Here is a 25,112-nt window from a genome sequence, read left to right on the forward strand (position 1 = left end):
CTATGGGTTTTCTCTCAAAAAAAGATTTGTTAATTAGTTTTATGTCATGGCTGGTGCCATTTGTTTTCTTTCAAATCATCATCATGTAGCAAGGTGCATATTTCAGTATTTTATTAGTTTGTGTGTTTGGTATGGTTCTATATCGTATATCGTTTTGTATTGTTTGTGTATCGTCGTGTTTAGTGTTGTGCTACGTGGTTATTGTCCTCTGTGCGTTACTGTCCGTCTATGTCCGTCTATGTATGAGTGCGTCAGAGCGTGAATACTGGTTATGCGAGTTTGTCTAAATTTATAGAGTGATTGATTGGTTCATAATGCATTTTCCCCTTTTTCCCGCTTCATTGCACACGCCCTTATTTATATATACACATAAATCATTCCGTTCTGAATCATCATCGACGCAAGTCAAGATTGCAATTGTAACAGTTGTCACTATTTATTTAATATTCGCTCTTATCTTTGAGCTGAAATATTCTTACTTTATTTAATATTCGCTCTTATCTTTGAGCTGAAATATTCTTTCATATATAATTATTATTTAGACGTGCCTGGTTTCATTCGACAACGTATAAATAAATATTCGAACTCCGAAGTTGAGTGGTTTTGTCTTAGTACACCCACGCTACAAATGGCTCCCCGATCGAGGTTGGCGTAGTCCAGAGCCAGGCCGTCGTGTCCTCCAGACCAGACGTTGAGGGGATTTTGTCTGCGTTTTAACGCACAGAAGAGGTCGAGAAGCCCAGCATATCCGCCGGCACCTCCGTATTGGTATACCTCCCCGTCCCTTTCCCCACCCATCCTCCCTGATCGTGCAATATACCCCCAGTCCTTTCCCCCACCCATCCTCCCTGATCGTGTAGTATATTTCGCGAGAGACTCTAATCCTGTTTTATTTACATTTTATCTGTCAAATTTATCAGCTGATCGCGTGTCACGTGACAGAAGAGGAGCACCGCGTATAGATTACTGTGTGTTTTGTCTGTGATATATGTGTTATTTGTAATTGTGGATTGTATTTGTGTGTTTGTGTGTGTGATTTTTTTCGTTGAACCGTGGGTACCCTTATTTTATAGATAACTTTGTAAGTTTTTGATATTTTGGCTGTAACTATTTTTTCCTTTTGAGTAAACCGGCTAGTTGACATTTATAAAGTGAAAATAGCGTGACCTAGATTTTTTTGGATTACTTTTTGGATTTATTGCTTTATTTACGGTAAGAGTACATATGTTTTTGGTTTATTTCATTTCATTTGGTATTGATTTTGTCTGTTTTGCTTGAAATTGTAACTGTCATTTTGTTCTTTGTCAGTCATTTTCATTTGTGACATAATTTCACGACCCGGTATTTGTTTTGACAGTTAATTTTGACAGCTAAATTCATATGTTTAATTAATTGTACACACGGCTCCTTTTGAATTGCTTATCTATTGACTGTGCTTTAAATGTTTTGTTTTGTGTAAACTTGCTTGCTTTACTTGTGTCATAGATTAGTATTTCTGTGCTTTATTTGCTTCATTATTGTCATTTTGCTGGGTTATTGTGATCTTGCCTGGCTTCTGCATATATTTTGGTTGCATACATTGCTTTGCTTAATTTTACACGCTTACAATTAATTTATACATGCTTTAGACTTAGTTTAGCACGTTAGTTTAGATCATATTTATCATTATAAAACTTAAGTGTATTTATTATTGTGTTTTCCATCCTTCACACATATTACACATATAAATATAAACTACACATATACACATTACCCCTGCTTTAGCCCATCCCAAATTTCCCCTTGCGTGACCGGTTAAGTGTGCTTGGCAAGTTACTGTATTCATTTGCATAGTTGTTTGTTTATTTGTTTTTTGTGTGTTTCTGTGTTCTTTGTTTCTGTGTTCTTTGTACATTATATGTTTCATATTTTGACCTGTCAGACTAGGTTATAAATATTTGCCCTTTTTCATATAATATTCCTACTTTATTTCCAGTTATCCCTGTGATTATTGATATTTCAGAGTGTGATCTCAGTTTTGATTAATTTGAGATTCTGAAATCATTTTATTAAGTTTTGCTTCACACCCAATTTAGTACTTTAATTATTTATTGTTCATAGTTACTGTGTGAATATAGCTAAACCAGGTGTATTTATGGTAGTTGTGTCATAGCTTAAATAGAAATAGTTATATAAATAAACTTGGTAGCCTACTAGAATATTTAGGGAACACCTTTTGACCCTATTTGACCCTGAACTTGTTTAAACTTAGACTGGTCCCCGGCCATTAAACTTATCACTTGTATTATTTATAACTTTTAACGGATCTGTCCTTTGCTTTGTCTTTGGCATTTTACATTTAATTTCATAAATTTAATTAAAATTAATTTATTTGTCATTTGAATTAAAGTTTAACATTCACATAAATCAATAGGATTTATTAATTATTAATTAATTAATTTCAATAAATCAACTTTGAAATTTATTTTCATCATAATTAATTAGACTTAATTTACACACATTAAAATTTAATTACACATACAGTACATACATAGTTTTACACATCCGTTGATATATATATATTTTTTAATTGAAGATATACATTGGCATTTGTTAATAATTCACTGGTGAGCATAGCACATTGTGATCACTAATACACTCATAGTCACACACAGTGTAGTGGATCATAGCCGCTTTCTGTTTTATTAATCTATTTTTGTTTTATTTGCCCTTTCTTTTCTACTGTATTTTCTGTACATCATTTCTTCATTCTGGGTTTGTTATACCTTCTGTTGTTGTTGCTTTCTGTCACCATGAGTGACGAAGAAGCCCCCATGTCCGAGGAAAAGCTTGGTGCAGTTGGTGGTGATATGTCATACCCATCTGAAGCTGAAATGTTACAGTTGCTGTCCAGGAAGTATAATATTACGCCTAAACTTGCCCCACCCATTTTTGATGTTAAGCCCAAACCTCTTTCAGGTTCTAATGTCAAGCCAAAGCCCCAACCATTGATGTCCCTTTTGACCCAGCCTTTCACGCCCCCATCTCATTTTGCTTTTACACCTTCTTCTTCTATGGCGACTAAGGCACCGAAGATCCCACCGTTCTCTGGTGATGATCCTACGCCTAAGTCAGAGATCAATTTTATGAGTGGCGCCATGAGGTGCGGTGTCTGAGGAAAGACGCTTCTTTGTCTTCTTACTTAGTGCTGCAAGCTATCAGGTCTTCATTACGGGGTACAGCTCGTCGTTTACTAGTTTCACTTGGTGAAAATATTACAGTAGACACGGTACTCCGGAAGCTTGAAGTGAATTATGGCGAACCTTCTCAAAAGTCTTTATCTATGAAGGAGTTTTTCAATTTGGCTCAAAGACCAGATGAGTCGGTCACATCTTTTGGTTGTCGGCTCGAGTCGGCTTTGACGGACAAATCGTAACGAACTGCTTTGCGAAAGACTATGGTCTGGTTTGCGCACAGAGATGTTGCGCACAAACACACGCCACAAGTTAGACGCAGCAGCAGATTATGATGCGTTTCTCCGGGATGTCCGGCAGGTTGATAAAGAGCTGTCCCTTTCTTTACCTAAGTCCAAATCCCCCCATGCTTCTAGCCAACAGCAATCTATGCCCCCCAGTTCTCAGCACCCCAACTTTGATAAGAAGCTTTCTGATTTAGAGCAACGGCTCAATTCCCGGATATCTTCTGTCCAGTCTGGTGTTGATAAAAAGTTTTCCACTATTTTACAGCGCCTAGACACTCTCACACTTTCGCCTGATGTAAGTGTACCCCCACCCCAATACATTCCTCCTTTGTTTTCTCCTTCCCAGGCGGCACCTCCCAGACCGCATGGTTACGGCCCTCCGACACCCAATGTATACTCTGGTGGTAACCGTGGTTCTCGCCGTGGTAGAGGTGGTGGTAGCCATTCTTCTTTTGGTCAGTCCCCTAGTCACCCAAACTTTTAGCCGCCCCTGCCAGTGGCCACCCAGGGGTTGGCGCCGTTTTCGGCCAGTCTGTTAGTGTTTCTGATCTTGTTGGTGCGTCCAATACATCCAATGTTGTCGTTGATTTAGTTCCTGCTATAGGTCTGATAGACAGTGGGTCCATGGTCACTACTATTAGTGATACTTTCTTTAGGTCGTTGCCTAGTATGCCTCCTTTGAAGGAATTGTCTGATTTGAATATCGACATAAATGTTACTATTGCCAATGGTAACAAACTTGACATTTTTGGCTTTATTGAAATCACTCTGGCTGTTCCTGATTTGAATTTTGAACTTTATGTTCCAGTACTTGTAGTTCCCGACACTGGCAGTCATCCGGTGATTGTGGGCACCAATATCATTAGACGTTGTAAGTCAGCGTCTGATGCACCCGCCCGTCCATTGCCTGATTCTTGGCAATCAGCCTTTGATGCCCTAGTCTTTGAACCTATTACAGTAAAGTCTCCTAATGAGCATACTGTAGAACTTGGTCCTTATGAGTCTGTTACCCTTAACGGAATTGCCAGAGGTCTTAAACATGATGTTCAGAAGATTGCTACTGAGAACATTTCTCCTGATACCCATACCTTGTTAGACCCCATGTTTTGAAGGCCCCTCACCATGGTAATTATGTCAAGGTCCCTGTTAGGTTGTGCAACATGACTGCCAAACCCGTTTTTATCCGGCCAAAGTCAGACATATGCGTTGCAGACGAGGTCAAGGTCGTTGACAATCTTGCTTCTTCACTTCCTTCTTCCTCTTCTTCTTCTTCTAGTCTTGACCCAGTTGACGATCTTGGTGTCAAAATCGACATCGATAACTTGTCACCAGATCAGATTCTGCGGGTTCGCCAAATACTTGGTAATTGGCGTCATATCTTTTCTACCGGCCCTACTGATCTTGGCTGTTCCAATATCGTCAAACATAAGATAGTCCTTACCAATGACACGCCCTTTAAACAACCATACCGCAAGATTCCACCAGGAATGTATGAGGAGGTACGTCAACATCTTAAAGATATGCTTGACTGCGGTGCGATTCGCGAAAGTGATAGCCCGTACTCCTCTAATGTAGTTCTTGTGCGAAAGAAAGACGGCTCATTGCGTTTTTGTCTGGATTTCCGTATGTTGAATTCCAGGACACGTAAGGACGCCTATATGCTGCCAAGGTTCGATGATACCGTCGACACTTTGGTAGGTTCCAAGTTCTTCTCCAAACTAGACTTACGCTCAGGTTACTGGCAAGTCGAAATGGAAGAAGAAGACAAGCACAAGACCGCATTTTCTGTAGGCAATCTTGGCTTCTTTGAGTGCAACCGAATGCCTTTCGGTCTGACGAACAGTGGCGCTACATTTTAGCGTCCTATGGAGAAATGTATGGGCGATTTAAACCTCAGAGAATGTCTTGTTTTCATTGACGATCTCCTCATCTTCTCTGACTCTTTCGAAGAACATTTGTCCCGTCTCGAATCTGTTTTTCAACGCCTCCATTCTCATGGTCTTAAACTAAAAGGCTCAAAATGCGAGTTCTTTAAGTCGTCAGTTACCTACCTTGGCCATGTTATCTCGGCCAATGGTATTTCCACTGACCCGGGCAAGACATCTGCAATTTCTGATTGGCCCGTCCCTAAGAATGTCCAGGAGTTGCGTAGTTTTTTAGGGACTGCTGGTTTCTACCGTAGGTTTATACAGGGTTACTCTAAAATGGCCCATCCCCTTAACCAACTCCTCGAAGGGCACGGTTCCACCAAGTCTTCTAAGAAGTCTAGGAAATCTAAAAGAAATTCCCCAGCCCCGTGGTCCTGGTCCGACGCCCAGCAACATTCTTTTGATCTTTTAAAGACTAAACTTACTTCTTCTCCCGTCCTAGCTTTCGCTGACTTCAGTAAACCCTTCATCGTCCATACAGACGCGTGTGGGACCGGTTTAGGCGCAGTTCTTTTACAGGAGCAGGATGGCGAGGAGAAGGTGATCGCTTATGCGAGCCGAGGTCTTCGGGCAGGGGAGCGGAATTACCCTGCTCATAAGCTAGAATTCCTCGCGCTCAAATGGGCTGTCACCGACAAGTTCCACGACTATTTGTTTGGTAACACCTTCACTGTTTTCACGGACAACAATCCATTGACTTATGTTTTGTCGTCTGCGAAGCTTGACGCGACAGGTCACCGCTGGGTGGCGGCCTTGTCTGCGTACAACTTCGATATTGTTTACAAGTCCGGCAAATCTAATAATGACTGTGACGGTTTGAGTCGTAAGCCACAGATGTTTTCTGAAGCTGTCAAAGCTATTTGTCTGGCAGCTACTACTTCTTTTGCTGCTGTTGAGAGTCTTTCTTGTGATAGTGATGCAGTCCTTGGAGATGATATTTTTTCAGATACTGTCCCAGTTAATCCTGTCGATTGGGTGCAGGAGCAGGCCAAGGACGCTGATGTTTCCAGGGTTGTTTCCATCCTGCGGTCCGGTTCTCGGCCGAGGGGGGAGGAGTTGTCTCGAGAAGTCCGTTGTCTACTCCGTGATCTTTCATCTCTTTCTCTTGATAATGGTATACTTTACAGAACCGCTACCGTGGATGGTGAGCAGGTCCGTCAGTTAGTTGTTCCTGCTGCTTACAGATCTGTTGCTTTTCGTGGTATCCACCATGATGTCGGTCATCCTGGCAGCGACAAGACTCTATGGCTCGCCCGCCAACGCTTCTTTTGGCCTGGTATGGAATCCTTTATTAAGGATCATGTATCTTCCTGTTTGTCTTGTGTCTGTAGGAAGACGCCTGTGGTACCGCGCGCAGAACTCGTACCCATCAACACCACACGACCGATGCAGCTTGTATGCATGGATTTCTTGAAGCTCGAGAGGTCCAAGAGTGGGTACGAGGATGTCCTTGTCATAACGGACCACTTCACTCGTTATGCTAAGGCGATTCCGTGTCAACCAAAAGGCGATTACCACTGCCAAGGCCCTATATGAGCACTTTATTGTGCATTACAGTTTTCCCGAGCAATTGCATTCTGATCAAGGGCGTAATTTTGAGTCCAAGGTTATTAAGGAGTTATGTACTATTGCGAATGTCCGCAAAACGCGCACTACACCTTTTCACCCTATGGGTAATCCTTCTGCGGAACGTTTCAACCGCACTCTTTTACGTATGCTTGGCACGCTTAACGATGATCTTAAAGCCAACTGGAAAGATTACCTTCCAGCCCTTGTTCAAGCTTACAACGCAACTAAAAGTTCTTCTACAGGTTTCTCTCCACATTTCCTGATGTTCGGCTGGCATCCCCGTTTGTCCGTTGACGCTTTTATGGGCACCAGTCCGGGTAACCTTGCTGACTCTAATTATTCCAGCTACGCCGCAAGGTTACAGAAACGTATGCACTATGCATACAAGGTTGCCAGAGAAGCCGCACAAAAGCGAGCCAGCCAGAACAAGGCCCACTATGACCGTCGTGTTCACGAGAATAAGCTTGTCGTTGGTGATATCGTTTTGGTCAGGAATGTCAACCTCCAGGGAAGGCAGAAGCTCGCCATCCGATGGGAACGTAGCCCCTACGTTATCGTAGACGTTCCGTACGATGGTCAGCCGGTGTACAAGGTTCGCCTGGAGTCCGGCAACGGACCTGTAAGAACATTACACCGGAACATGCTTCTCCCTTTTCAGTCAATTCCCACTGACGAGGAGTCACCTGCACCTCAACCTGTCCCAAAAGCCAGACCGAGGACCAGAGCAGCCCCTGTTGACAATGAGTATGATGGCGACACTAGCTCGGATGAGTCAAGTTCCTCCGCTGTCTATATCATCCCTCAGCGTCGAGGTCTCCGTCGTTTCAGTCCTTCTCAACCGCCCACACGTGTCAATTCTTTAGCCCCGTCCTCTCCTGTCCATACCCCTCATATTGTCGCTCCACCTACGCCCAGTCCTGTCCCGTCCTTACGACTCCTGATCCAGTTATTTCTAGACTTAGTCCGAGTCCTGTTACTCCCATACCCGTGCCCAGGCCGCGACGTACCAAACGTCCACCTGATAGGTATGGCGAGTGGGCTTATCAGCAAATAGCTGAATTCTTTGTTTGAGACTAAGTAGATTGAGTAGGCTTATGTATGAGTTGTACTGCTCTCATTATAGCATTTCAGGTAGTTTTCACAACGATATTAGTAGTGTTATTATTATAGCGCAGTGTACTATGGTTTTACCCATTATAATATTCATATTGCGTTACAGGCATTTTCATTGCGAAGTGACTGCTGCCCTTTGTGACATATATGTATTAACAGTTGTATCTGTTTGAGATATACTCTATTGTATTTGCCACATCCTTTGTCTCATGTTTTATATACAATACTTAAGCCTTTGCTATACATTATGAAATTTTATTCTTCTCGTAATATTATTTGAATACACTATCGTTGACACTTAATATTGATATCTATCATAATTCATTTCCTTGAAATAAAGTTATTTACTCTCTTTACCCGGAAGGTATGTTTCCTGAATGTAGGGTACATTCCAACCAGGAGGGGGAGTATGTAGCAAGGTGCATATTTCAGTATTTTATTAGTTTGTGTGTTTGGTATGGTTCTATATCGTATATCGTTTTGTATTGTTTGTGTATCGTCGTGTTTAGTGTTGTGCTACGTGGTTATTGTCCTCTGTGCGTTACTGTCCGTCTATGTCCGTCTATGTATGAGTGCGTCAGAGCGTGAATACTGGTTATGCGAGTTTGTCTAAATTTATAGAGTGATTGATTGGTTCATAATGCATTTTCCCCTTTTTCCCGCTTCATTGCACACGCCCTTATTTATATATACACATAAATCATTCCGTTCTGAATCATCATCGACGCAAGTCAAGATTGCAATTGTAACAGTTGTTACTATTTATTTAATATTCGCTCTTATCTTTGAGCTGAACTGTTCTTACTTTATTTAATATTCGCTCTTATCTTTGAGCTGAAATATTCTTTCACATATAATTATTATTTAGACGTGCCTGGTTTCATTCGACAACGTATAAATAAATATTCGAACTCCGAAGTTGAGTGGTTTTGTCTTAGAACACCCACGCTACAATCATGTATAAACGTAATACGGCTAATATCTTTTTGCTGATTTCACAATATTTTCAAAAGGACGCGAATACCTGATCAGCGATGACAATGACATTGAACTCATACAAAAAGGCGTTGTATTTGAACTTGGACAAGGACAACTACGCAAATTCCATGAAATCTGGATAATCTTTAATGCAAATAAAGAAAGCTTAAGTTTGCATAGGTTGTAATTTGATGTAAATTGGCCACAATTACCAGTGTCAAATTTGAGAACACTGTGAATAGAATAAGGTGTTTTATTGTTCGTTTTTATAAAGTTGATTGCAATGCATGTGGCAACTGAGTGTCTCACGCGGCGTGTAGGTTTACTTTGAAGAACAAATTAGGTGAGCAATGCAGGCCCTGAATAATAGTGGATTTAATTATCTTAAGAAAGGATCTTGTTTGTTTCATAAAAGTTAGTTGACAACTATTCTGTCCTTTGCAACCCAGTCTGAAGAACACCTTGAAATGTGAATGATAATAAGTATAATTATTAGACACTGTGACTTTATTTAAAAAAAATAAACATCACGGATAAGCTTGTGATACAAACTTTACTGTAGTAGTACGGTAATGGACTTGTGTTTGCCCAAAATACGACGCATTCAATCAATTAACTATATACATCAAAGACCTCAGTATTTAGCAAAACATTTATAAAGCAAGGTTATAATACCACAGCACGTTAACTTTTTTTGTTAATGTTGTCATCGTACGATTATAAACTTGTTTCCTACTATTTTGCTCTCCACAGAATTGAAAAAAAAATCGATGTTTGAGCGCATTCAGATTTGTCTTTTGTACAAAGTCCTGAAGACTGTGTTGATTTTTAGCTTCTTCATTAATATTATCTAGTATTTTACAGTCTCAGGTATCAATTTTGTCGGGCACAAATGGACATAAAGACCTGAAGTGCATGGACCCGATTGTTTAAAATATTGATAAACAGCTACATAACTACTTCATTTGTAATTTCTTACTTGTGCTGTTCCCATATTTGTTTGGTGCTATGAATAAACGCAATCATTGACTTATAGTGACATGTTATCGTGTTTTGCGTATGTAAGAACGAACAGTTATTGAATTTAAATTGAAATGGAGAGGTTGCGAAATAATACACATATTAATTATGCAATTATGTATTTATCCGTACATGCAGATGCAGCAATTAGCCTTAAACCCGTTTGCGAAATCAATCTTTACACGTGAACGAGAAGGCTGTCCAACTTTCGCATAAAGTACGTTCGTGTGTCAGAACCGGTAATCTCCTTTTTCATTCATTCGTCGGATTTAAAAGTTATGTGGCAGAAGCAAACACCGTAGCATGACGATATGTCCCGCACAAGATCTGTCCGGTCATTTGAGTTATTTTACTCAAAATTTAGTTGTAAAATAAGCTTTTTATAAAACGTTTCAATTTCTCTCCTTTAAACACTTTTCCCCTCTCTTTTAATTTATTATCATAATAGCATTTTCCCCTTTATTTCGAGTTAAACGCTTGTATTGAGAGGACTGTTTTATCATATAATACTTTTTTTCTTTTTTTACAGAATTTAAGTGCAATAATGAAGTATCAGATATATTTGATGTGACCATTGACATTAAATCAACAAAGGCATGAATTTATAGCAAACGAGGACTCTTAACAAAGAAAATCGTGTAAAAAAAACAGAACAACAATAAAACTACTGAATCGCACAGATATTTTGAAGGTTTAATTTCATCATTAAAACTCATATTTAAAACGAATCATCGACTTACACCGGGGATGAGCAAAAAAGGTCACGTGACCACAAATGCAAACGCCAGTAGTATTTTGGCTCGATTGATCGTCAATCAAGGTAAGTTTCTTATCGATATTTATGATATACGCGAGAGTTCGTTCAAATGACATAGCACAAAAAAGAATGCAATGTTTTGTCTTTCGATCGGTGTATTGGTCACCATTCATGTCTGCATAGTTTCCGTGAACACTTCGGTACAAATTGTGTCCATGAATGCAAACGCACGTAGGTAGTGTTAAAATGTCACATATTAAGATAAATTGCCACATTTTTTCAATTGTTTTGACTTTCAGTTGTCCAATAATGGCTTTTATTTGTTTTATGAATATTGTGTGCGATGCAATTTGTACAAACAAATGCATTTTCTGAAGAATTTAAATATGGCAAACGCACGTTGGCATTTTCATAAGGCAAACGCACGTAGTCTACCTAAAATGACAAACGCACGTAGGCATCTTATATAATAATAATAATGAGTTATCGTATATGTCGAAAGCTTTTAAAACTTTTTATTCTTTATATATCCAGAACTATTGCTGTAAGATTTTTGAATTTATATTTAATTATTATTATGATCATAATGCTTACGGTCATATGCATAAGGGAAAGTGAAACACTTTATGTCGTTTTACTTAGCTAGATAAGCCATATTTTAAGATTTTAATAAGCGTTTGTTTGCACGAGACATATTTTTTATGAAAATGCCTTTACAGATGATATTCTTTTAACAAACTACAATTTGTGTAATATATTTTGCGAAGTAAATCAAGTGGCGCTTAATTAATGAATGACAGTGTCTGTATCAGTGATGTCATTTGTTTACCACGTTTGTGGGAATGCGTTGAAAACGACATGGGGGCTGAAATTGCATGAGCGCCGCCATTACGGTGTAAAAGCACTTACATACTGTTAGAAACAGGTATACACCACGGAGAGCTTGACGCGCCATATGTAAGTGTATTCTAGTATTAAAAAATGCTTATATTATGCTTGTTTTATTCTTTATTATTCTATAATTAAGCAATTATCTACCAGTCACAAGCTCATGCGTTTTTATTAAAGGTTACCAAAATATTGCAATTACAAGTATTTTAATTGCATACTTTTAAAGGCATACATGTATTTATACAGGTGCACCACACATGGATCCAATAAGCAGTTTCTGTGCCCGGATGCATACATGAGGTCACCACACATACGTACCTGAACAGGCATTGGCGAGGAGAAGATGGCACGACACGTTATACGTGCGACGTGTGTGGGATTTCAATGGACGGCCATACTGGCGAGATATCATACCAGTGCGCTGAATGTGGGAAATGTTATCGGCATAGAAGTAGATTGTGGAAGCAAAAGTTATTAAACACCCCAAATAAAACGTCAAATTTTAGATAATAAGTATCTTTCATGGCCGAGAGTGCAAGGTTCATCCCAACCCGAACATAGAGTGTATTGCGGAATCGGGGTTTACCGTGTTTCCGCAAAACACCCTGCGAGAGGGGCGATGATCCTGGAAAAACCTGGAAATCTTTTGTGCGTAGTGAATATAATGCGCGTATAGATTTGTAATAATTCGTGGTTGTTATGGATATGCGTGCAGTGATTCAGATTATGTTTATGTTATGATTAAATATTTATAGTTCTAAAAAGAGGACAGCGTTATTTCTTGAATGGAGCGCGAAAACTTTTCTATTACTCCATTTAAAGCGAGAAATAATCAATTTTGATTTTTAAAATTGCCATGAGACAATGTTTCCATGATGCTACAGGCGACAGTCGTCTACAAGGGAGGTAATTGTGTGATGACGATTAAAAAATTCCATACTGGTACTTGTTTTATCTTGGCCCTTGCCAAATTTTTAGGTCAACTTATCTGATGTGGAAGAAAGTAGAATCTCAGGCAGATCATAACAAAAGGATTGTTTATTAATTAATCGTTATGTTATTTGATTACTTATCTTTGATTTTATCTGATTATCTGTGATCGCTTTTATTGTCAATCATTTTATTCAATGTATAAAACTTATCTAAGATATACAGTTATAGAATAAATGAAGAACATTTCCATTATAATGTCTTTATTTCTGTAAAACAGCACTTATACATACAGTTTAAAGAGTATTTTCAGTGATATAAACATTGTTCCGGGTAGAGCATACATTGTCATTGTATCATCGCAATATCATTTTATGGTTATTATTATCTCAATATCTGTCATTAACAATTATCATGACAGTATTATCATCACAACATGAAGAATGGTTAAATAAAAGGTTCATTAAAGATGTTTAAATTACGTTCAAATTAAATGTTTATCCCCATGCGATCTGTTACAAGCATCTTAGAATCGTTGCGTCTGAACCGCTCCCAGCACACACCAATAGTTGGCGTGAGACCACAGTTATTTTTACTATATGTTTCATATAGACACTAACCTGGCATTTGACTTTATACACATCCCAATTGAAAAACAAGGACATGACATCTCTAGAACAATTCAAGAAACAAAATATAATCACAAGAAAACACCATGTTGATCATTGACCCGACTGTCAAAATTGAGTTCAAACACATAACCCTTCCGCCAAGGAGTCAATCGGCTACAAACAACTAATTTTCAGACTTCCACAATCTATGATTTTTCCAATATGTACACTGAAAACTATCAATTTATGCAATAGAGTGTCAAATTCAGTCTGCAAAAGTTCTCTGCAAAAAGAACATTTTTTGCTTCTTTTTCATTCAATTTTAATAAAATATTGATACTTGAACACAAGCACTCTTTTTTCTGTATTCACATCCGGATCTTGGTCAACGGGAGGCAGATAACTGTGGTCTTGAGCCAGGTCAACGGGAGGCAGATAACTGTGGTCTTGAGCCAGTTCCCTTCTGTAATGCATTTCTCTTTATCAAAACAGTCCCGTACTTTACTGTACTCCGACTCTTTGTATCAAACGTGTGGTTCCTGAAATGTGACATTACAACAGCTGTTCTAAATGTTCGAGATAAACATTTACCAAGCATTGTTAAGTTAGTAAAGTCTGTTTACCACCGGTATGGCCGGATGAGAGTTTGTTCGAGAACTCATATTTCCCGCAACACTCCCGCATAATATCGTGTCAATGTTTGTTACGTATCATAAATTTATATAACTTTCATTATGATGGATATTTAATAATAAAGCGGATAAATATCTTCAATTAAAGGCTAACGAAATATTTGTTTGCTCCTTATTATAAGATGCCTACGTGCGTTTGCCATTTTAGGTAGACTACGTACGTTTGCCAAATTTGAAATACTTCAGAAAATGCATTTGTTTGTACTTATTGCATCGCACAAAGTATTCATAAAGCAATTAAAAACAATTATTGAACAACTGAAAAACAAACATTTGAATAAAATGTGGCAATTTATCAAAATATGTGACATTTTAACACTACCTACGTGCGTTTGCATTCATGGACACAATTTGATCGAAGTGTTCTCGGAAACTATGCAGACATGAATGGTGACCAATACACCGATCGAAAGACAAATCAATGCATTCTTTTTTGCGCTATGTCATTTGAACGAACTCTCGCGTATAACAAAAATATCGATAAGAAACTTACCTTGATTGACGATCAATCGAGCCAAAATACTACTGGCGTTTGCATTTGTGGTCACGTGACTTTTTTTGCTCATCCCCGGTGGACTTATAAAATTTGTTTGTAATTATGGTTAAAAATGAGGTAATGTGTGTTTGCCAAAATAACGACATGTCCCGCAACGATATTTTGACAGGCTATATTTATGGTCTCAGAACAATATAAAAAAAACTTTAACAGAACATACATGAGTAATGTAAGAAATTTGGCCACGGGAATAAGACATTACCAAACACCTGCCTTAAAAGTTCATTTTGGGAGTATTATGTTCAATAGATCTCAAATGTCGTGATAGAAAATGTATTTGTTAAAACTTAATGTTACTCAATATCATTTGAGAACGCCTTGCAATAAAATATTCATAACCTTTATATAGTTAAATTATCTGAAGACTTTGTTCATTGAATAAGTTGTTTAATCCGCCTTGCTTGCGTATCTTGTGTTTATGATCAAGAAGATTTGTAATTTAATATTGCAATTATTATCTCCTTAAATAATTTTGAAATTGCAAGAGCCATTTTCAAAACGGATTTAAATTACAAGTAAAGTACATTCCTATTAATAATGCAATAACCCTGGAATCTTCCCGTGGGTTGCATACGATCACATATTTCAAACAAGGTGAATTCCATAAAAAATAATGCAAACACGAACAGAAAGCTGGTGAATTTCAAGAGAAAGCACACACCAATGATGATGAAGATGAAATTGAATTTCGGCAAAATCTTGCATCTTGAAATGTACATTTAGTATGGTCATGTCTGAAAACGTGATTCAGAATGAGCATTTTAAAATGCATATATCTATTCATTTGATACATTTTATAAAATTAATGCTAGTATATTTTATTGATTTTTTATTAAAACATTTGTTTTGTAGATTTTTCATAAACCTTATGTTAAAATACTTCTGTGGAGATAATGAAAAATGCAATCCACTCGTATTTAAACTTATTAAAATACTAAATACTGCTTTCTATCATCGTTGAAAATGCAGTGCGTACTAAATAGTACGCATGTACACTTAACTACTAGTGTAAAATTATAATGTCTGTCTGACTTCTTTATTCTTGTATCAAGATTAAGTTAACCTTAATAGACACCTAGACAATAGTTGTTGTGACTTAAAAACAATCGTTTGGTCATGAATAGCTGAGCAGTTGCAATGACATAATCTGATTAGGCAACTCGAACTTGTGCAATTGGGACAAATGCTATGAAAAGAGCACATCAGCAAATTTCAAGGTCCATACTTTATAGCTTGGACCTTATTAGGGCAAACAGACCACTGAATAATGCAAAGATTGCATTCTAATTGTGCTTTCATGTCAAAGGCAGTGCTAAAATTTAGAACATTATCCATAGATTAGGCAGCCAAATATTAGTTATTCAGTAGTTGTTTTAATCCTATATTTTAATATTCAAAGCTTATCTTTCATCAATAAAGGGTAATTGACATGCAATCATTCCGTCCTTTTTGCAAACACTTCACCATTACCGTATATCTTTCTTGTTCCATTTGAATGCTTTGCTTGAATAAAATCCAGGGAAGATCCACTATCCTTTTTCGCTTATAGTTTAATGTTCGCATCTAAGGGCATTTACCTTAGTATTACATGATATATTTATGTTAAGTTAAACCGATAAGATGTGAGTAGCTTCGTCAATAACAATGTGATGTATATAACACTCACGCTGATTAATTTGTTCATTGTTTTTAATGTAGCAAAATTATTATCAACAAGAACATTTTTTTTCAATTTGAATGGTTATATTGAAAACATTACAATTTAAACAAAATAGTTATTCCCGCTTATTCATAAAACCCTTTGGCAATTGTGTCAAGGGTTCTAAAGGTTTTTATAATTGCTGTGGTAAACATGTGCGCCTTGCAGCATCTTGTACTTACTAAAAGTAGATAAACTATATTTTGATGAGTAAACGCGTTCTAACAGGGATATGGTCCGATTGTCATCCAAGTTCACACAAAAAAAACATCAATCGGAAATGTAATAGAGTCAAGAATAAACTGATAAGGACACGTCCAGCAGCGTTTAAATATGTACACTTCTTAGCCAAAACAATCAACGATAGAGACGCAACAGAAAACAAGAACAAAACATATTAAACTACAAGTCATAAATGACGTTCTTCTTCCCTCTTCGAACAAATTGTTTTTCTTTCAAACACATAACATTGTTCGCCTATTCTACAGTCTTAAGCTCTGGCAACACACCCACAAGAGTTTTAATAAGTTCGCCATAAGCCTCCAACGCAGTTCCCTTTGAGGGGACCTGCATCTCGCATACTTGCCAACTTCCACTCTTTGGATTCCTTGTTGCTCGACAAACTATAACAGCCTGCGAGTCTTTAACTTTATTTAATTTCAACTCGCACAATTTTACTTCCGGGCTTGATTGTTCATACACAGAGAGAGTTATTTTCTTATACTTCTTCAAAGCTTCTGAATTATAAGAACTTATCGTAAAAAAAAGGTGAGTCGTCTCTAAGGATAACGTTTTTAAATCGACTACCATCTTCTGACTGCCTGCTGTTCCTGTTTCATTAAAGATGTCACCGGAATGACGTATTCCTTCGAATGTGTTTTTTCTTTTGTAGTCACAAATGTCTAAATGTTCGTGTCCACTGAATATAAAGCAAGTGCAGTCTACGCAGTCCTCTTTACTGTAAACAGTTTTCGGTTGAGACAGTTTTATCCGAGAAAAGAACGTTTGCACTTGTGTTTCCGGAACCTCCCACGAGAGTTCAAAAACGATAGATGGTATTTCATCTTCCTTAATTGTTTGTAACACAATAACTAACTTTAGCGAAGATCCACTTGGAATATTGAAATCGGTTAATTTGGAAGGAATGGACAAGCTGGAGTAATTCTGAAAGAAACAAAAAGATCATGTTAATAGTCTAAAAAAACACGTATATTTATAGTACAATACAATTTAATCGACGCGATATAGCAATGTTATTAAAGTATAAATAACAAATACACAACAATTCAGGTTTAGGAAAAACAGCTTACAATAAAATTAAACTCTTTCATATATTACTAGAGTGAAGAGTTTCAACGGTACGAAAATACCAAAACTTTCATTTGTTTTATGGAAAAAACATACTAACGGGCATCTCTTTATCTCGAAAAAATAGTCTTTGAATACATTCATCTTTTTTAGTGACGGCCTTGATTTTTGACTTGAGGCTCAGCACCGTCGACTCCTTGTCACAAGATATCTTGTGTTTCTGCCCATCAAATAAGACAATGTAAAGCTGATATTCTTGGCCTTCTGCTATGGCATGGTCCTGATCGATACAATCAATGATGGTCCCATCGTCGCTATTAACTGTGTACTCTTTAAACAAATAATGTAGCTGGGATTTGAAGAAAGCTACACGCTCGTTGTCTTTAAGGACTTGAAGAGGACACTCGGGACACTTTGAATCATCTTCTACCGATTTCACGATGCACTGAGAAAAACAAATATAAATATCAATATATTAATTAATCATACTTATTAACTAAGAAACATAACTTGATCTCCGTATACTGACACTGACACTTGTCTGTATACTTTAACAGAGGCTTAGAAGAATGTTTGGTAATAAAATGGGTACTCAATAATAACATATTTAAGAAAACAAAGGGTGAATTATGTTAAGTTTGAGCAAAAAAGCTTGTGCAAGCATGATCAAAAATGCTAAGACCTATTGGAATGTGCTTAAAAATATGCTGGTGTGTAGAAAGTTAATATTACAATAAATGCATTTGAACAATATTTTAAAAAATGTAAATAATCTAAATAGCAAGGTGTTTTTACAGCTGATGATGATGATGTTTATTTCATTGAACGGTATGAAAGAAATGAATTTGATATTATGTTCGAAAAGTTAAATGTGCCTATCAGAATAGAAGTTATTGCTAAAGCTATAAAAGAATTAAGCAACAATAAAAGTGGTGGACCGGATGTGTACTTTAATGACATTTTCATACATGGTAAAGACAAACTTTTACCATATTTACATACCCTTTTTAATAATTATATCTTTTGGGGGAATGCACGGTTACTTTTCAGCCTTCTGGTCTGAAGGCTTTGTAGTACCACTGCGTAAGGAAGGTAGTTTAAATGAAGAAAATAATTATAGAGGTATAACATTACTTAGCACACTTGGAAAAAAATTTACTCGAATTTTGAACATTAGACTGTCCGAGTGGGCTGAAAATTAAAATGTATATGTTGAAGCACAGGCTGGTTACAGATCGACCATGAGTACGATTGATAATATTTGTGTGCCACACGGCTTATTAACGCACGTCATCAGTCAAGGGAAACAATTATATTGCGCGTTTGTCGATTTTACCAAAGCCTATGATAATGTTGTCAGGGATAATTTATGGTCTAAACTTATCAAATTGGGATTACGTGGAAAAATATTAAACATTATTAAGTCTATATACCCTTCGGTTAAGTCAAGAGTAAAATATTGTAACCAATTGAGTGAAGCATATGATTGTTTACTAAGCGTGAGACAGAACGAAAGTTTATCACATTTTTTTCTCTATGTTTTTAAATGATATAGAGCCTCTTTTCTGTGAAACGGATAGAAAAATCCGACCCGAGGGTACGTGCGTAAGCCGGTAACGAGGCTTGCCGAGTTACCCGCCACGCAGCGTGCCCGAGGGTCGGCTATTTCGATCCGGACCGGCAAAAACATGATTGATATTTTTTCTTGCATATCTATATTTATCAATTTGTGGAAAAAATGACGTTGAAAAGGAAATTTTGTACAATTACACCAAAAAGCGCGTGCGACGTTGTTTACTGACGTCATAGAGCGCAGTAATTTTAAATAACTAAAATAGCGTTTTTTACGATTATTTATTTTCAATTTTAATTGAAATTCTTGCAGACATATATAACTGATTGAGCTTAATTGGAATGGCATAATATATTTTTCATAAATCATCAATATATGAAATAAGAAGTGGCACGTTGTTGCGCGTGACTCATCTTACATACCCCATGTAAGATGGGTTTTCCCAGCACTGGTCACATGACCGGAAAAACACGTCTGGTATGCAAGAATGTACTTTCTACTATAATGGTAACAAAATTTATATTGTTAATAAGTTTTGTTACCTTGGAGGAGTTTTTACATCTGGTTGATTTTTCTCAGAAGCACAAAATACTATTGCAGGCCAAGCATTAAAGGCATTTTTTACAATGAATAAATACCTGTATAAATTTACTGAGATTATTGTTAGACATAAGTTAGAAATATTTGATAAACTAATTCCCCCAATATTAAATTATGGCAGTGAAGTCTGGAGATTTAAAGGAAATACTATAGAACGAGTACATATGCAATATTGTAAAATATTACTGGGAGTTAACAGATGTTCAAAAAATGATTTTATTTTTGGTAAGCTTGGGCGTATTAATTACCAAGCGATAAGATATCACAATATTGTTAAATATTGGGTTAAGCTGTTACGTACGCAAGGAAATGAGTTTAATACGAAAATATGTCATAATGAATGATTGTGATAGATATCCCAATAAAACAGTTGGTGCTCATTTTTACGAGATTTGTTAAGTTCACTTGGTTTTATGAGGTGTGGCTTTTTCTAGATGTAGGATAAAAATATTTCTTGCTTATGTTAAAGTGACACTCTTATTCAAAATCCATACATACACATTTATAACAAACATATATTTTGGGTGATAAATCTTCAAAAGTTAAATTAATAACTTCTTACTAAATAATGCATTTATGGAAAATATTAACTACTAAAAACAAGAGAGTAACTTTGAATTTAATAGCTGAAAACTCCAAAACTATTAAATGATTGGTGAATGCTTAAAGATTTGCAGTGATCTATAATCGTCTCATAACGTAGAAATACCGTGTTTTCTGCACATTTCTTTAAAATTAAACTCGGTATCCTTCATTGTTTTTGACATTTTTCATCATTCCTGGTATATTTAAACAATTATATTAATTGTGGTAAATTTTATTTGGGAGTAATAGAACATCTTTAAGCAAAGACTAAATGATAATTTTATCCAAAACTGGAATAGTAGATATTCCGCGTCCTGTGATATTTTTAATTCATCAGACTTTAAGGGTTGAACGTAAAAACGTTCGAAAATTAACACATTCTAATATACTTTTATGTTTTGAATGAATTAAATTCTTACCCGTAAACATGAAAACGCCGGGTGTTTACATGCATCAAGCACTGTTTGCGATGGAAACTCATTTATGGGTTTTGTCAATCTACATTTTGTGCACTCCATGTCCTGCAATGCACAAAAAATGGCAGTTATTTTTGGATCAAGATAATGAGCAGGAATCGGAAACATCTGTTATTCTGTTACTTTACATAAGTCAAATTAAAACAAATGGTAGCAGAAATCGGAAACATCTGTTATTCTGTTACTTTACATAAGTCAAATTAAAACAAATGGTAGCAGAATTCAGAAACATCTGTTATTCTGTTACTTTACATAAGTCAAATTAAAACAAATGATAGCAGAATTCAGAAACATCTGTTATTCTGTTACTTTACATATGTCAAATGAAAACAAATGGTAGCAGAATTCGGAAACATCTGTTATTCTGTTACTTTACATAAGTCAAATTAAAACAAATGATAGCAGAAATCGGAAACATCTGTTATTCTATTACTTTACATATGTCAAATTAAAACAAATGGTAGCAGAATTCAGAAACATCTGTTATTCTGTTACTTTACATATGTCAAATTAAAACAAATGATAGCAGAATTCAGAAACATCTGTTATTCTGTTACTTTACATAAGTCAAATTAAAACAAATGATAGCAGAATTCAGAAACATCTGTTATTCTGTTACTTTACATATGTCAAATTAAAACAAATGGTAGCAGAATTCGGAAACATCTGTTATTCTGTTACTTTACATATGTCAAATTAAAACAAATGATAGCAGAAATCGGAAACATCTGTTATTCTATTACTTTACATATGTCAAATTAAAACAAATGATAGCAGAAATCGGAAACATCTGTTATTCTATTACTTTACATATGTCAAATTAAAACAAATGATAGCAGAATTCGGAAACATCTGTTATTCTGTTACTTTACATATGTCAAATTAAAAACAAATGATAGCAGAATTCGGAAACATCTGTTATTCTGTTACTTTACATAAGTCAAATTAAAACAAATGATAGCAGAATTCGGAAACATCTGTTATTCTGTTACTTTACATATGTCAAATTAAAACAAATGGTAGCAGAATTCAGAAACATCTGTTATTCTGTTACTTTACATATGTCAAATTAAAAACAAATGATAGCAGAATTCGACAACATCTGTTATTCTGTTACTTTACATATGTCAAATTAAAACAAATGATAGCAGAATTCAGAAACATCTGTTATTCTGTTACTTTACATATGTCAAATTAAAACAAATGGTAGCAGAATTCGGAAACATCTGTTATTCTGTTACTTTACATATGTCAAATGAAAACAAATGATAGCAGAATTCGGAAACATCTGTTATTCTGTTACTTTACATATGTCAAATGAAAAACAAATGATAGCAGAATTCGGAAACATCTGTTATTCTGTTACTTTACATATGTCAAATTAAAACAAATGATAGCAGAATTCAGAAACATCTGTTATTCTGTTACTTTACATATATGTCAAATTAAAAACAAATGATAGCAGAATTCAGAAACATCTGTTATTCTGTTACTTTACATAAGTCAAATTAAAACAAATGGTAGCAGAATTCAGAAACATCTGTTATTCTGTTACTTTACATATGTCAAATTAAAACAAATGATAGCAGAAATCGGAAACATCTGTTATTCTGTTACTTTACATAAGTCAAATGAAAACAAATGGTAGCAGAATTCAGAAACATCTGTTATTCTGTTACTTTACATAAGTCAAATTAAAACAAATGATAGCAGAAATCGGAAACATCTGTTATTCTATTACTTTACATATGTCAAATTAAAACAAATGGTAGCAGAATTCAGAAACATCTGTTATTCTGTTACTTTACATATGTCAAATTAAAACAAATGATAGCAGAATTCAGAAACATCTGTTATTCTGTTACTTTACATAAGTCAAATTAAAACAAATGGTAGCAGAATTCAGAAACATCTGTTATTCTGTTACTTTACATATGTCAAATTAAAACTAATGGTAGCAGAATTCGGAAACATCTGTTATTCTGTTACTTTACATATGTCAAATTAAAACAAATGATAGCAGAAATCGGAAACATCTGTTATTCTGTTACTTTACATATGTCAAATTAAAACAAATGATAGCAGAATTCGGAAACATCTGTTATTCTATTACTTTACATATGTCAAATCAAAACAAATGATAGCAGAATTCGGAAACATCTGTTATTCTGTTACTTTACATATGTCAAATTAAAAACAAATGATAGCAGAATTCGGAAACATCTGTTATTCTGTTACTTTACATAAGTCAAATGAAAACAAATGATAGCAGAATTCAGAAACATCTGTTATTCTGTTACTTTACATATGTCAAATTAAAAACAAATGATAGCAGAATTCGGAAACATCTGTTATTCTGTTACTTTACATATGTCAAATTAAAACAAATGGTAGCAGAATTCAGAAACATCTGCTATTCTGTTACTTTACATATGTCAAATTAAAAACAAATGGTAGCAGAATTCGGAAACACCTGTTATTCTGTTACTTTACATATGTCAAATTAAAAACAAATGATAGCAGAATTCGGAAACATCTGTTATTCTGTTACTTTACATATGTCAAATTAAAACAAATGATAGCAGAATTCAGAAACATCTGTTATTCTGTTTATTTGCATAAGTCAAATGAAAACAAATGATAGCAGAATTCGGAAACATCTGTTATTCTGTTACTTTACATATGTCAAATGAAAACAAATGATAGCAGAATTCGGAAACATCTGTTATTCTGTTACTTTACATATGTCAAATTAAAACAAATGATAGCAGAATTCAGAAACATCTGTTATTCTGTTACTTTACATATATGTCAAATTAAAAACAAATGATAGCAGAATTCAGAAACATCTGTTATTCTGTTACTTTACATAAGTCAAATTAAAACAAATGATAGCAGAATTCAGAAACATCTGTTATTCTGTTACTTTACATAAGTCAAATTAAAACAAATGGTAGCAGAATTCGGAAACATCTGTTATTCTGTTACTTTACATTAGTCAAATTAAAACAAATGATAGCAGGAATCGGAATCATCTGTTATTCTGTTACTTTACATAAGTCAAATTAAAACAAATGATAGCAGAATTCGGAAACATCTGTTATTCTGTTACTTTACATATGTCAAATTAAAACAAATGATAGCAGGATTCGGAAACATCTGTTATTATGTTATACGCTAAGATAAAGATGACCCCTTACACAATCATGACTTCAAATATGTAACCTTGTGTGATTTTAAAGTAAACAACGGCGCATTTTTATGACTGTCTACAACATAAAACGATCCCAAGATGGAAGAAGGCACTTGTAAATTCAGTGTTTTGGGATCTGGTCAATTAGGTATTTTTGAAAAGTATAACTATCCCTTTTGGTAATAAAACAAGTATGGCTGGGTGCCGAAATTACTCAATGTAAGGATTTTTCAATTGTTTAAAACAGCCATACAATCATTAAGATGAAATATTTTCATAAAACAAACACACAGATGGAAAAAAAATCCTAACAAAAAAACTTACCGAATATCCGTAATATACCAAACAAACTGATTCACGTCTTAAACCGCAAATACAAACATTATTTCATTGTCATTTGATATGCTGTCAGGTGATGTTTACGTCACACAGCACGTGATTGGATATTCGCCTGTCTGAATTCATTTTGCAGAGACGAATGCGAGGATAAGTTTATTCATGATTAATCTTTATAGTGGTGAATGAACATGGATTTAAACGTTAAGGTATTTGCATTTATATTTAGAAAACTCTACCCCTACTGATTTATTTATGTTGATTTATCTGCACAAGTTCCAAATGGAAAGCCGCTTTTCGATTATGTACATATTGTTCTTTTTAAACAACAAGCAATAAATCCTCATTACACTAATTATAAAGTGTCATGCTATGTGCGTAATGATCGCTTTTATGCATAATTAAAATTCTATTCTTATTATTGAAAACCAAATAACAACAAGTTTAATATTTTAGGCAATCTATTTTTCTAATTTTAGGCAATCTAACTCATAATGGACTAAGAAATAGAACATACCCGTGGGTCAATGTAGAGGGATATTGGGAAAATCGTCAGAAACGGACAATATGAAATTTATTGATATACTTTTTGTTACTATGCTAGTGCTGTTATAAAAATAACAACATACGCTGTTTATTAAGACAATGGTGCGTCTACATATTTACTAGTTTTGTAATATACTGAGCAGTCTGTTTGTGTTGATTTTATAAATGTGTGTGTGTATTTCACCGAACAAAAAACAGACGTAAAATTAAAGAAATGTTGCCCGTCATTTAAAACGGACAACCAGACATGAATAAGAATGTAACGCAAGTTTGAACGCCTCAATCTACCTT

General features: G+C 35.5%; 2 protein-coding genes across 5 annotated transcripts in view; one reads left to right on the forward strand and one right to left on the reverse strand.

The window, feature by feature from the left end:
- Positions 1 to 959: 959 nt before the first annotated feature.
- Positions 960 to 25,112, forward strand: part of LOC128240424 (uncharacterized) — a 54,282-nt gene continuing 30,129 nt past the window's right edge. For 2 of the 4 annotated variants that reach the window (XM_052957063.1, XM_052957065.1), the window contains exon 1: positions 24,403 to 24,484. The gene's annotated coding sequence lies outside the window, so the exon portion shown is untranslated. Of the gene's footprint in view, positions 1,213 to 24,402; positions 24,485 to 25,112 lie in introns of those variants that run through there. The other 2 variants (XM_052957064.1, XM_052957066.1) reach the window with 2 other exon arrangements.
- LOC128240425 (uncharacterized) lies at positions 16,169 to 24,389 on the reverse strand. The gene is made up of 4 exons (XM_052957067.1): positions 24,264 to 24,389; positions 20,690 to 20,791; positions 17,613 to 17,957; positions 16,169 to 17,368 (listed from the first exon to the last, which is right to left on the reverse strand). Exons 2-4 carry the CDS (start codon positions 20,786 to 20,788, stop codon positions 16,682 to 16,684), a joined length of 1,131 nt encoding a protein of 376 aa, XP_052813027.1. The 5' UTR covers positions 20,789 to 20,791; positions 24,264 to 24,389; the 3' UTR covers positions 16,169 to 16,681.

Source organism: Mya arenaria, chromosome 7, assembly GCF_026914265.1.
Source record: "Mya arenaria isolate MELC-2E11 chromosome 7, ASM2691426v1".
In the NCBI taxonomy this organism is placed as follows: Eukaryota; Metazoa; Mollusca; class Bivalvia; order Myida; family Myidae; genus Mya; species Mya arenaria.

Coding starts and splice junctions, on each gene's coding strand:
- LOC128240425 (XM_052957067.1), bottom strand. CDS start 20,788: ATGGAGTGCACAAAATGTAGATTGACAAAACCCATAAATGAGTTTCCA. Junction 17,958..20,689: donor CGGCGTTTTCATGTTTACGG/GTAAGAATTTAA, acceptor TGTTTTTCTCAG/TGCATCGTGAAATCGGTAGA. Junction 17,369..17,612: donor TTCGAGATAAAGAGATGCCC/GTTAGTATGTTT, acceptor TGTTTCTTTCAG/AATTACTCCAGCTTGTCCAT.